Raw genomic sequence first — 13,524 nt, forward strand, 5'->3', positions numbered from 1 at the left:
ATAGTTTCAGGTGAATCTCTCACTGAACTCCAGTGATGTCAGAGCTCCGCCTGCTTTTACACATTTAAACCTGTCCTGGTGTGTTGGATTGGGACTGATGTTTCTGCCAACTCTTATGCAATACATATCCAGCGGTGGACAAAGTACAAGTAAAAAAAAGTAAAAGTAGATACTGCTGGTCAAATAATGCTCCATTACAAGAAATGTTTTAATGACAGATTAAAGACAGGTTTTTACTTAAGTAAAAGTACAGAAGTACTTGCTTTTAAAAGTAGGCTACTTAAGTATCAAAAGTAAATATCCTTTTTTATGTCAACGCACATACACAATGTTTTATTATTATTGTGTGTAATATTTGCAATATCCAGTGGGAAAATGACAGAAACACCAAACTTTAATAACAAATCAACTGAAACACATTAATACAATTCATTGTCTTTTTTCAGTTTTATTCAAAACAAGATAGTATACAACAACAAAAAGTAAAGACATGACCAACATTTTACATTAGCTACACAACTTTTATAAAACAAAAGCGAAGGACATCCAAAAGCACGAGGGAAAGGTTTGGATGCAATGATACATCATCCATGTAACATCATAAATAAAAAGATTCCGTCATTAAGTGCAGAATTGGAACTTCATGTCTGCTGTACATCATGCAGATCTGATGCATCAGAGAATAAAATTCACATGAGAGCTTCACTACAGTCGAGAAAGAAGCAAACACAAACATGGAGGAATGCAGTGTAAGACCCAGACGATCAAGACCGGAGAGAACTGGAGCTGACTGAAGAGCTTCGGTTGCATGAAAGTGATCTGGATCTATGAGGCCGAGTAATCCTGCAAAAATTAAACAATTATACTGAGAAAAAAAAACACTCAGGGTACAGATATGACATAATAGTCTTACAAACAAAAGTGAAAGTTTCTATAGATAAAATATGCATTTATACATACACACAAACATATATACAAAACATATTAGAGTAGATTTGAACTTACTGCTCTGGGTTTCTTGTTCATCTTCATGTCAAATCTGTAAGGAAAAACTAAAATTAACGAGAGGCATTTAAAACCTTGCATGCAACCAACTATAAACACATCATGTCTATGAATTCCACAAACATGCAGTTGAATAATAATTGTAAAACCAAGCAAAACCAAAAAAGAAACTGCAGCAACATCTGCATATGATCAGATAGAAGCAAGCGTCATAGCATTCATCCATGCGACGTGGACGGCCCTAGCAGCTAACAGACAGAAGACACAGGAGTAAGACACAGGAAATAAAATTGAGACTTACTCAAAGTCATAATCAAACATGCCAGAAGGGCTGAAGAGGGCAGCGATAGAAAGGAAGAGAGCATCAGAGGTTAGTGCACTACACTGAGCAGCACATCAATCCCACAGTCCACTACAGAGGGTACCAACACATCAGTTTATACCACAGGACAGAGACTAATGCATCCTCTCTAGTGTGTTAGTAAATACAGGATCCTAACTAGTGCTCCTCTTATTTCATCTGAACTGAAGTGATCCTGGATGCAACCATCAGTTTCCAAAAGAAAGACAGAAAGATCAAGACATGGGTTTGAAGAGCAATTCAAACTTGCTAATGGCTGAAATATGTAAAAGACAAAAAAATATTAAAATGTAATAAATTAAAATGTAATTTAATTAAGAAAAAAAGTTAACTAAAAATTACTTAATTTAAAATGTGAAATTTGTATTTTGTGCCTATAATATATTACTTTGCCATTTTCTTCATCATATGTTATAGGCAAACCACACAAGTGAAACTTTGATTTCATTCATCAGATATTCCTTGTGGCAGCCAATTGTGTTTTTTTTTTTTTTTTGCATGACAATAAAACAAAAATTTGCAAAGGTCTGAATTTTGTCCTTAAGACAAAATATATAATAATTCATTATGTAATTCCAAAAAAAATGCAGATAAACAGGCAAGTATTTATTCATGAAATAGAATTTTAAGATTAAGGTTCATTTTAAAGCCTGTTAATATCTAACCTTTCAATCCACAATTTTCCATAAATCATTATACATGCAGTAGTGGCTGACTGTAAATACTCTGGGCTGAATCAAGGACAAATACTTTCTCAAATTTTACTTTTGTCCATCTAATACAAACACAGATGTTAAAACTGAGCATCTTCTCTGATCAAACCGGCCAAAAGTGAACCAAAACAGCATCAAACATCCTGACAGAGTAAGAGAATCTAGGCTGGATCCACATAATAAGAGGAAAGAGTAGATAAAGATACTAAAAGGAGAAACCAAAGCAAATTGAGCTGAGGAGGAGCCACAGAGAGCACTATAAAACTGAAGTAAAACCCTGCCATTTGGTAATAGAAGCACAGCTATCATAATCATCCATGAATATGTTCATTTACAAATACTCCCATATTGAGATGTCCACAAGAAAACACATAATTTTTACAATCAAACAACATTCATTTTCAATAAGCACTGGATCAGCCAGAATGATGTTGTAGGTAAAGAACCATCTTATATCCTGGACCCCGAGGGGCTGCTGGAGATCAGGTACCTGTGTCTGTTCTTGTTCTTGCGTTTCTTGTGGCTGCTGTGGTGGCTTCCAGAAGAGGATGAAGCAGCTTTCTGGGGTTTCAGGTCCTGCAGGGCTCCATCTGCCTCCTCTGTGTCTTCCTGACTAGGTTCGTTTTCCTGGTTTTGGAGATCTGGGGACGTGTCGCTCTCTGTTCCGCTGCCTGGTTCACCTGAGAAAACAGAAGAAGAGAAAAGTTTACAAATGAGAAATTATTCAAATATAAAGCAACTAAAACACACTGAATATGATTCAATTCAATCTCAGTTTTCATTTCACAATACCCCTTTACACTGGTGATCATCTTACTTGATTTCAAATACTCAAATGAGTCTATGGGGCAAACAATTGTGGTTCATAGCTCACTAGGTTATAAAATACAGCCCATCTAACATTTAAAAACAATGAATGACTAACAGAAATTTCTTGCTGGCACAATAAGCTTGAGATTTTACTCACGTTTTTCATTCATGTGATCAGGAATACCTCCAAGAGCACAAACAGCCTGAGAGACAATCCACCAAAAAAATAAAAATAAATTAAATTAACGTTTTATTTCTTTAGTATCTTAATTCATATACACAAAGTATGTTTATTTCTAAGAAACTGACCGCCACTGATGTGACAGAGGACTTGCTGAAAAGCCGTTCAGCTTCCTTGAATTTCCTATTCCTCCGATCAGTCTTGCTGTTTGAATTCCTAAAGTAGAAGACAGATGATATTAACCTAAATGTTTATATGATTCTTCATCAGTGCACCACATGAAATACTATCACACTCACTTTTGATTGGTCAGATATCGGTCCCATCCTCGAATGATGTTACCATACATCTGAGTGTCCTCCAGGTAACTGCCTTCAAATGCGTAAATCTGTCTTTCTAGATTCACTAATGTCTCCTGTTAAAAATGCAAAAAAGGTTTTAGCTGTGGCTGTCAATCATATATGACCCACATATGATACCTTTATTTTAATACTCCTGTGTAACTCTATGTTCTTTGTTCGTTTTGTAAACCGAAGCTGTGTACAAGAGGCATGTTTAGGAAGTTATATGATGTGCATCAGGCGCGACAACAAAAGCAGCTAACACAGTTAGCATGTTAGCATAGATATAAAGTTAGTTACTGGAATAACAACTACGGTTAACTAAGACTTTTAGATTTTTTAATACAACACAGACATACAGAAAGACATACATACATAAATTAATTAATTCATTTTATGTAAAGTGTTTGTAATGGTTTATTTCAGACTCATGTAAATAAGCTACGGGTATTTCAGTCTAGAGTACAGTCTCTATTAGTCCCGCATCAATTGGGTTTTTCTAAGAGTTCTGGACATTTCGAACGGCTTTCTGGTTACCGCAAGCTCTTGTTTTCTCTTGACCAGCTCGGAGAGCTCGCGGCGGGTGTCGGGGATCTGCGGTGGAGTCGCTTTGGCGTGCATCGCCATGATGGAGCTGAGCTGCTCAGTGACCGAGAACAGCTGAAGCTAGACCTACTGTCTGCAATAGTGTGCGTGCCCTCCGATCCGAGGAGTTCGATTAAAACCTGCTAGGGCTTTCCCTAGGAATTTTGAATTTTTAAGAATAGTATTTTCTGTTTATGGATTGTATGTAGATGTAGAGGTTTGCTTGTGTTGTCATTGTTGTCACTACTTCAAATTTCAGTACATTAGCCCTTGCGGTTTACTTACAGTATTAACTTAGGACAGGGGAATTATTATTATTAATAATAAATTAAAACTCCTAATTAATACATAATGAAATCCTAAAGATAATGGATTTTATAATTTCCAAGAAATATACAAGTAATCGTTCTCTACACATTTAGATCAAGTTTAGATCGTTTCCTTGTGACGTGTCCTCCTCCTTGGCCAATGAAACGCGGTCTCGAACAGCTAAGCCACGCCTCCCTGGGTGTCCGTTCTACGTTCTATTTCCAGTTCTACACAATATGAAATGTATTTGCCTTCAACCAACAATAACATGGAGCGCGTTTGCGTCTCGCACAACAAAACCACTTTCTCGCGCTTTTCCATAGACAGCATAAGGCTTTTCCCGCTTTTTTGTCTTCTCTGTCACACACATACATAGCCAGTGGCCACCAAGCGGCGACAAAGTACTAGTTATAAAAGCAACTTTCTTTTTCGTATACAGACGTCACAGAAAAAAAAACGTATTTTGGGATAAATTGTTAAAACAGTAGCTCAATTGATGTGAAGGCAAGAGCAACTATTACATTAATAATATATTAATTCAATAGAAATATATATTTACTTTTACCCGATTGGATCATAACAATAGAATCTTTATTAATTGTATATATATATTTAATGTACATATTTCATTTGTTTTTGGCAGTTGTTTACTAGTAGGTTAGTTTAACTAATCTAAACTAGTTTTTCCGAATTCTCAGCGTCACGTTGACGTGTTGCCATGGCAGCACAAAGTCAGTCCAACACAAACTCAGAGCGAGTTTACCTGCAGCAGCATGAGAACAACAAATCAGGTATTTCTCTCCGTGTTGAACTTGAAACCGACTCGTTATTAAAATAAATAAAGTATTTTTTGTTGTTGTTGTTGTTTTGTTTATTTTTTATGTCTCCATGACATTCAAGGGAAGGAAAGCCGAGGATGGGTAAACTCTACAAAGGCCTGAATGAATGTGAGTGATTTGCCTTTAGTGTCACTTAAAAAGTGTTTTACTGTATTTAATCTTATTCAGAGCCATGTTTTTCTCTCTGTAGTTCAGGGATGTGCTTCATCTATTCCAACCAAGTACCAGACAATCATCATCAGCAATGAAGAGAAGAAAGGCTTTTCCTCACAGTCAAAAAGGTTTCAAGATCACCTGGTGAGTTTAATAAATAATCCAGCTCTGATATATTAACTTGTTATGGAATATATGATTTTATGGTGTTCCATTAAAACCAAGGCTTTTAATCTGTCTGTCTGTCTGCCATTTCAGAATGAGAATCCAGGGCCTGGGTCTTATATGTCACATGCACCTGCTGAGGGATACAGTCCTTCATTCTCTAAGAGAGGAACAGGCAGCTTTGCTTCAAAAGTGAGACCCTGATTAGTGCCTACAATAACTAATGCATGTCAGGCACTTTTATGATTTAGACATGGGGCCTTCCTGTTAATTGCCTTGCACTTATTTGAAATATATTATCGTGAATAATATTACTGACTGTTTTCATATCTCAAGGCTGGTCGTGTGCCCCGTAGCTTCCAGAGATTAAGCCCAGGACCTGATGCTTATAACCTCCAGACGTCTCTGTTTTACAAGCACGATTTTAACAGAGGAGAATCCAGAATGTTTCGTCTGCCTGTTGCAGTAAAGACGGAAAAACCCAAAAATGAAAATCCTGCACCAAATCTATATGATGTATGTATCACCCAGCATGCATCTTGATAGTTATTTGTCACAATGAAAGCTTACAATCTGAAAAAAAAAAAAAGGTTTTGGGTTGGTCAGATTTTAATCTATATTTTTATATTTAAGATATTTAATATTCAAGATTCTTTAATGAATATAAAAGAGTTCACAAGAACATTATGCAGAAAAAAATATCTTACTCAGTCCAAACTTTTGAGTGGTGGTGTTTAATTAATTAATTTTTAGTTTTTAGTTTATTTCTTTATTTATTTGCTGTCAGGTGTCTTATAGTGCCGTGGACAAAAAATCAACTGTTTCAGCTCAAAGTGCATTTCGCTCTAAAACCAGACGGAGTGCCAGTGTCTCAGACAGCTTTAAAGGACCCTCTCCCTGTGAGTCACTCACATATTTGACCAGTTTTAGATGAAGATAATTAAATTAGTGGTGCAATACGAACAGTTAAAACCCTTCAGTAATTCTGAGGTAAAAACTTTATATTTGAAAACAAATATTGATACATTGATACATACATGAATGTATGTTTGCATGCACACATACTTACAACCAGTGTAGGTATTTTAAACTCAGTAGTGAAATGAGAAAAGAAGAGCTATTCTTGTGCCATTACTTTGTCTAATTCTAATTACAGTCAAATATTGTGATGCTATAATTTATTTGTTCACATGTTCATATTTAAAGTCTACTCAAACAATAGAAATTACGGTTGATGAATCCACCCCTGTCCTTGTTCTGAAGGCCACTATAACGTGAGTGACGTTTTGCTCCAGAAGACGCCTCAAGTTCCTTACTCCTGTTTTAAATCCACCACTTCCCGGATCCAGCCACCAGTGAGAAACAACATCCCTGGTCCCGGGACCTATAGCCCCTATCAACCACCAGAACCTGTGAAGAGAACCATTCTGCCGTAAGTGTTTGGAGAGATCTGCAATCATTTTACACCCATAAGAGTTCTCTTTGATGTGGTTAAAAGCAATATGCAATGGTTGCATGCCTTTTTATATAATGATTTTTGGCTATTTATATATTGCCGGCCAAGTATTTCATCACCGGTATTATATGTTTCACATGAGATGATCAGTGTCTTATATTTTTGCAGAAGGAGACACTACTTGGGATTATCAGCGCCACCTCTGATACCCACCAAAGACCCACCCTATCCAGGCCCGGGACATTATGACATAGTGAACTACAATCGTCCGGTTAAACACCTCGTGTCTAGCGCTGCCTTCCTGTCTGGGACAAGCAGGTGGATACAGGACGTCAAAGGACAGGATATACCTGGTCCAGGTAACACTTACATAATCTTTACTTCATTTAAAAACAAGACTTCTGTTGTCATTGTCTGTGAAGTTTTAACTTTTACCTTCCTCCTCCCAGGTTTCTATGAACCCATGGTCCTTTCAAAGACATCATTCTTGTATAATCCTGCAAAGATGTGGTTGCCAGCTTAAACTTTTATTAATCAAGTTTTAATAAACAGTTTAATACAGATTTTAAGTATTTGATTGCTCATGTTTCAATAAAATGCCAGTCTTAATAAGATTAGTATTTTACATTATTATTATGTAGAATTGTTCAATTGTGCTTACAAATTGCTTTAATGAAGAGATATACACTGGCAATCAAAAATGTGAAATTATTAAGATATTTAAATAAATCTTTAATAAGTCTCTTATTCTCACCAAGGCTTTGTTTATTTGTTCAAAATTACAGTAAAAACAAAAATACTGTGAAACATTATTACAATTTAAAATGTATTTTCTATATGAATGTGTTAAAATGTAATTTATTTCTGTGACAGCATCATGATTTTCAGCATCATTACTGCAGTCTTCACTGTCACGCAATACTTCAGAAATCATTATAATATCCTGATTTTGTTGTTATTATCTATATTATTACATTATCTACCGTATATTATTATGTAGATTAAAAAATTTTATTTTTATGGAAACAATAATACAATACCATTCAAATGTCTGGGGTAAGCATGATTAAAAAAAAAAAAAATCAATACTTTTATTCAGTAAGGATGCATTCAGTTGATCAAAAGTGACTAATATTACAACAAAATATCTATTTTAAATAAATGCACAGATAAAAGTTTTATTAACTTTTTATTTAACAATGAAGCCTGAAAAATTTATCATGGTTTCCACAAAAATATTAAGCAGTGAAAATATGGCAGTGAAAACATTTTAAACATTAATAATAATAAAAGAATAGTACTGTTATTAATAACTGAGCAGCAGATCAGCATATTAGAATGATATCTGAAGGATCATGTGACACTGACAGCTGCTACAATTCAGCTTTGCATCACAGGAATAAGTAGCATTTTAAAATACATTATAATAAAAAAAATGGCTCACATTGTAATAATATTTGACAATATTACTGTATTTTTTATCAAATATGCAGACTTTTCCACAAAGCAAATCTAATGATTCTCAGAAACATGAAGCTGCTTTCTCTGTCTGAGTCACGTCTGAACAGCTGAAACCCTCCAAACCCTGATCCCTCAGCAGCTGATCCTGGATCTGCTGTACAGTGAACACGATGATGTGAGTGAAGCGATTCAGCTGATCCTGGGTCAGTGCTACAGTCCCAGGGTGGGAGCAGCTGTTGCTGGACTACACGAGGGTGTGGAGGTCTGCGCTCATCTGAACAATGTGAAAATCTGTCTGGAGATTTCAGACGGTCATGACATGAAAATGTCCTCTGGAGCGTCACTGAATGACCTCTGGACAAGGTCAACATTATGTCTGAAAGTTATTCTTATTCCTAAAAGTTATTATATCAGGACTTTATTGGGCTGGTTAATGAGCTTTATCTGCTTAAACATTTATACAGTAGATGAATATATAACAGTATAAAAGTTTATTCATTTATGAGAACAGATATACAAAATATAACAGATAATAGCTCACCGAGGCTGCATATATTTGTTCCAAATATAGTGAAAACAGCAATATTGTGAAATATTGTTGCAATTTAATAGAACTGTTTTCTACATTTCACTATAAAAATATAATTTATTTCTTTGTTGGTAAAGCTGAATTTTCAGCATCATTACTCCGGTCTTCAGTGACACATGTTCCTTCAGAAGAGATCTGCTGCTCAAGAAACATTTATTATCGATGTTAGAAACTTTTTTTTTCAGGATTATTTGATGATTAGAAAGGAATAGAATGAAACATATTTTTTTTGGTAACATTATAAATGTCTTTGACATCACATTTGATCAGTTTAATGTGTCCTTACTGAATAAAAGTTTTGGTTTTTCTCCGGATCTTGCTAAACCAAAATGTCTTAATTACAGTATAATGATAATTATGAATATATATATATATATACAATAAACGTTCTTAAAACTCACCGCCAGGATTCTAGGGTGTGCAGGGTGGTTTGCCGGGTTGTTGTAATGCGGTTACTAAGGTGTTCTTTAGTGGGATGCTATGCAGTTGCTAGGGTGGTTGCTAGGTGATTACTTACTTTAGAACTGTTCATAAAGAGTTCTTTGGGGAACCATAATTGGTACTTCTATGACATAACTTCGAAAAAACCCTTTTGGACCTTTTATCTTACTTTGTTTCATTCAGTACTAGCTCTTTTCAGCATGGGAGCCTTACAGTAAACTTCAGTACAGTTGGTGAAATATTTGGAGCAAAAAGAGTGCAGTTATGCAGAATGTTGTCCACCCATCCCATATGTCTCCTGTTGCTGATATCTCAAACCCTGCAGCTGTTCAACCACCCCCGACAACAGCTGTGAATATATTCAGATGCTGACCTCACCATTGTCCAAAACAGATTATACTGTATATATTATCATGTGTATATCTTACAGTGTTCATAAACTGATCTTAGCTGTTAAAATGATGTGATGTTTTTGAGAGCTCATGCTTCTTGTGAGCATGCTTAGTGCAACAAAAAGGTCATGTACATCTCCAATACTAAATCCAATAAACTTGAAATGATTTTTTATTTTTCAAATGTACCTGAAATAAAATAAGTCCTATAAGTTCAAAATAGCTCAAATTAAACATAAAATAAATAAATAAATAAACATTAAAGGGGGGGGGGGGGTGAAATGCTATTTCATGCATACTGAGTTTTTTACACTGTTAAAGAGTTGGACTCCCATGCTAAACATGGACAAAGTTTCAAAAATTAAGTTGTACGTTTGAAGGATTATTTTTGTTCCAAAAATACTCCTACCGGTTTGTCACAAGTTTCGGAAAGTTTTTTTCGGGTATGGCTCTGTGTGACGTTAGATGGAGCGGAATTTCCTTATAAGGGCACTTCCTTATAAGGGCACTTCTTATAAGGGAGTTTATTTTTACAGAGCATCAACGGAGTTGTGCAAGTGTTTTTGTTTGTTCCCTGCATTTCGAAGATGCTTGTTTACAAGGCCCAGTTTGACGCCGGATTTGCATATCGTTTATTTCTTAAGGATAATGCAGTCCCAACGAAAAAGGGTCACGATTGTGTGTTGGAACCGCAGGCGGTGAGTAAAACTGCTTAAAATATCTCTGCCTCCTTGTTAGTGCGTCCACCCTCCCCTACCGGAGACTCGGGTTCGAGCCCCGCTCGGAGCGAGTCGTTGCTGCTGCAGCTCTTGTTCAGTTTCAGCCTTCACAGCTGTCACAGCTTCCAAACGCTCTCAACCCAAAAGACTACTGGCGCTCGTGATTCTTTAGCTCCGCCCACACGTCACGCCTCCAGCCTGTCGTGTTTTTCCGGGAAAAATCGGTACAGACTATCTTTCTCTTATGAATATAATAAAACTAAAGACTTTTTGGAGTTATGAAGGATGCAGTACTACTCTTTAGGTACTCAAGATTAACAGGATATTGAGTGAAAACGAGCATTTCACCCCCCCCCCCCCCCCCCAAATTACAAATTAATAGTACAGAAATAAAACTAATTTAGATTTGTTTTAAAATATTATTTTCTTCATATATAAATATTATTTTCTTCTTCTTAAAGGGACAGTTCATCCAAAAAAGAAAATTCTTTCATTAATTACTCATCCTCATGTCGTTCATCTCCATTACACAAATTAAGATATTTTTGATCAAAAACTCTCTGACCCTCCCATAGACAACAAGGAAACTACAAGAATACTTTCTGTGTGCAAAGAAAACAAAAATAATGACTCTATTCAACAATTTGTCTCCACCGTGTCACCTTATAGCGCCATTTTGGAGAGTATCACATATGTATGCAACATATGTACACAGATACATTATTTACATTGTTTGTGCTTTGATCTGAACGTAAACAAAGTATCCATGTACAAACGTTGCATATGTTGTTTACTTATGTGATACTCATATGTAAATCCCTAAAGTAACTTATAGCTACAATGAGAGAGCATATCTAAATACATTTTGTGTTTCCAGTCATTTAAATCTACTGCTTATGACACTGATAACGCATTTCTATAATTCTTGACATTACTAGATAACAGAAGGCCACATCCATTCAAGATACACTTTACTAAAGTGCTGTGAAGAGCCAGCAGCTTCTACAAACAGCGCTTCAAAAAAGCCTCAAATTTGCCCTTGATCTTTCAGTGATGGATGGTGCATCTTAGTTGTTGGGTAGATCACAAAATACCTTCAATCATATTACATTTTTATATTTAACCTCTTCACGATCTGTGGTTCTGCCTCTTCTTTCAATTTACAGACCACATTAGAAGAGTATTTTGATTTGAGATCTTCACATGTGCAGTGCTTTGTGTACGAAGCACTGCACAAATTATATAAAACCCATCTGTATCTGCTCATTAAAAAACTTGATTTATGTTTTAATGCTTATTTGTGGCTAAGGCTGTCCAATGTGGCCCATCCTGACCGCATGCTCACCTATATCATGTCAACAGAGCATCTTTTTATCTCATGTGTCATTCTCCATGGCAGCAAGACATAACTATAATTATTTTAGGAAGGGTACGCAATGAGTGCGCCATCACACCGGATACACATCCCCAGGCTTCTGTGCAGTACAGATCTCAATTGTTTAACTCATGACTGATGGATCTACATTTATCTCCAAATGCCCTCAAGCAGGGACTAGACGCAGTCTGAGAAACACTCCGCCTGACTGCGGCACATTCTGTGTTTTGACCCATGCGTTATTTTTATGCCTGTTTTAGCTACTCGGTTTTAAAATGTGTTTTTTAACTTAAATGATTATGTTTGGAAATGTGGATTATTCACAAATGCAGGTATACTCGACTAGTTTGGTGTTGTTGGCAGGGTTATATCAGTGGTGCCAGATGGCTGATTTGCATCGTGCTGCTCTAATGGCCTGATTTCAACTCATAAGTGCTCTAGTTAAAGTATTAAATAAGACCAAACTCGCACTGGTTTACACATGATCCAATCCAGTGGGAGCTGTAATTACATTTTCAGCAGTCTCAGATGGTGTGGTCTCAGTTAAGGGTCTGAGGGTCTTTTACGGGGACTGTACCAATTATTATAATTCAGGTCTGGACATGGTTCATTTTAGTACATAGCCTATTTATGGGGAGAAATTTACTTTTTGAACAACTGTCTGCAATCCATGTCATTATATATATATAGCATAGCATATTCGCATATGTATGTATGCATATATTAGAGTTTTTCATTTCCATTTTAATTTTAGTTAAGGTTTTTGTCATTTTTATTATTATGTATTTATTTATTTATTTTGGGTGGTTTAATCTGTTAATCTGTGCAGTATTTGTTCATTTTTATTTCAGTTATACTTTTAGTTATTTTCATGCATCAAGTAAAAAAATGAAAATTATAAATGTTGGCCACTAGTTGAAAGAAGATTTTTTTTTATTATTATTATTATTATTTTAGTTAACATTCTTCTTATTTCAGGTATAATTTATTTTTACATTTAGTTTTAGTTTACGTTATAATTTTTTAAATTTTTTTCAAATAAGTAAATAAATACCTTTAGTAGTAGTTCAGTCAGTGTACTGTTTGAGTACATGAATTACCGCGGGATATTGGTTTGTTTTAACTCAGAGGGAGTGTCAGCCACATTAAAAAATATTAAAAGCTTAAGTAATTTGTGGATTAATGTTTATTTGAGACGTGAACCGTTTCAAACGATTCAGTTTGATTCGGTGAACTGGTTCGCGAACCGGATATCACTAAACTGCAGTGAACTCTCTCACAACAGACACGAAAGAGAAGACAATGCTGAATAAAGTCATAGTTTTTGTTATTTTTGGACCAAAATGTATTTTCGATGCTTCAACAAATTCTAACTGACCCTCTGGTGTCACATACACTACTTTGAAGATGTTTTTATTACCTTTCTGGACATGGACAGTATACCGTACATACATTTTCAATGGAGGGACAGAAAGCGCTCGGACTAAATCTAAATTATCCTAAAGTTCCGAAGATGAATGGAGGTCTTACGGGTTTGGAACGACATGAGGATCATTATTTCATTAATGACATAATTTTCATTTTTGGGTGAACTAACCCTTTAAAATATTAAGCATTTTTATTGAACAG

At 35.6% G+C, this 13,524-nt stretch overlaps 2 protein-coding genes across 4 annotated transcripts; one reads left to right on the forward strand and one right to left on the reverse strand.

Moving 5' to 3' along the window:
* Positions 1-428: 428 nt before the first annotated feature.
* Positions 429-4,093, reverse strand: LOC113119929 (chromatin modification-related protein MEAF6). Of its 2 annotated transcripts, XM_026289668.1 has the most exons (8): positions 3,949-4,093; positions 3,370-3,485; positions 3,199-3,286; positions 3,047-3,092; positions 2,570-2,759; positions 1,307-1,336; positions 1,006-1,039; positions 429-843 (listed from the first exon to the last, which is right to left on the reverse strand). In XM_026289668.1, exons 1-8 carry the CDS (start codon positions 4,036-4,038, stop codon positions 826-828), a joined length of 612 nt encoding a protein of 203 aa, XP_026145453.1. In that variant the 5' UTR covers positions 4,039-4,093; the 3' UTR covers positions 429-825. The 2 variants fall into 2 exon arrangements, with proteins under 2 accessions (XP_026145453.1, XP_026145454.1); XM_026289669.1 differs by lacking the exon at positions 1,307-1,336.
* stpg1 (sperm-tail PG-rich repeat containing 1) lies at positions 3,997-8,950 on the forward strand. Of its 2 annotated transcripts, XM_026289665.1 has the most exons (10): positions 3,997-4,100; positions 5,004-5,096; positions 5,206-5,252; positions 5,335-5,441; positions 5,556-5,654; positions 5,799-5,978; positions 6,250-6,361; positions 6,726-6,894; positions 7,087-7,277; positions 7,368-7,622. In XM_026289665.1, the coding sequence occupies exons 3-10, from the start codon at positions 5,222-5,224 to the stop codon at positions 7,439-7,441; spliced, it is 963 nt and encodes a 320-aa protein (XP_026145450.1). In that variant the 5' UTR covers positions 3,997-4,100; positions 5,004-5,096; positions 5,206-5,221; the 3' UTR covers positions 7,442-7,622. The 2 variants fall into 2 exon arrangements, with proteins under 2 accessions (XP_026145450.1, XP_026145451.1); XM_026289666.1 differs by lacking the exons at positions 3,997-4,100; positions 7,368-7,622 and adding an exon at positions 8,412-8,950 and having other exon boundaries at positions 4,227-5,096.
* The last annotated feature ends 4,574 nt before the right edge of the window (positions 8,951-13,524 follow it).

Source organism: Carassius auratus, chromosome 19 (assembly GCF_003368295.1).
Source record: "Carassius auratus strain Wakin chromosome 19, ASM336829v1, whole genome shotgun sequence".
Lineage (NCBI taxonomy): Eukaryota > Metazoa > Chordata > Actinopteri > Cypriniformes > Cyprinidae > Carassius > Carassius auratus.

Excerpts from the sequence above, each read along its gene's own strand:
- LOC113119929 (XM_026289668.1), bottom strand. The coding sequence starts at position 4,038 with ATGGCGATGCACGCCAAAGCGACTCCACCGCAGATCCCCGACACCCGC. Across the intron at positions 3,287-3,369 it reads CGATATCTGACCAATCAAAA|GAATTCAAACAGCAAGACTG; the intron begins GTGAGTGTGATA and ends CTTCTACTTTAG. Across the intron at positions 2,760-3,046 it reads TGATCACATGAATGAAAAAC|GTGAACCAGGCAGCGGAACA; the intron begins GTGAGTAAAATC and ends CTGTTTTCTCAG.
- stpg1 (XM_026289665.1), top strand. The coding sequence starts at position 5,222 with ATGGGTAAACTCTACAAAGGCCTGAATGAAT. Across the intron at positions 5,979-6,249 it reads CTGCACCAAATCTATATGAT|GTGTCTTATAGTGCCGTGGA; the intron begins GTATGTATCACC and ends ATTTGCTGTCAG. Across the intron at positions 7,278-7,367 it reads ACAGGATATACCTGGTCCAG|GTTTCTATGAACCCATGGTC; the intron begins GTAACACTTACA and ends TCCTCCTCCCAG.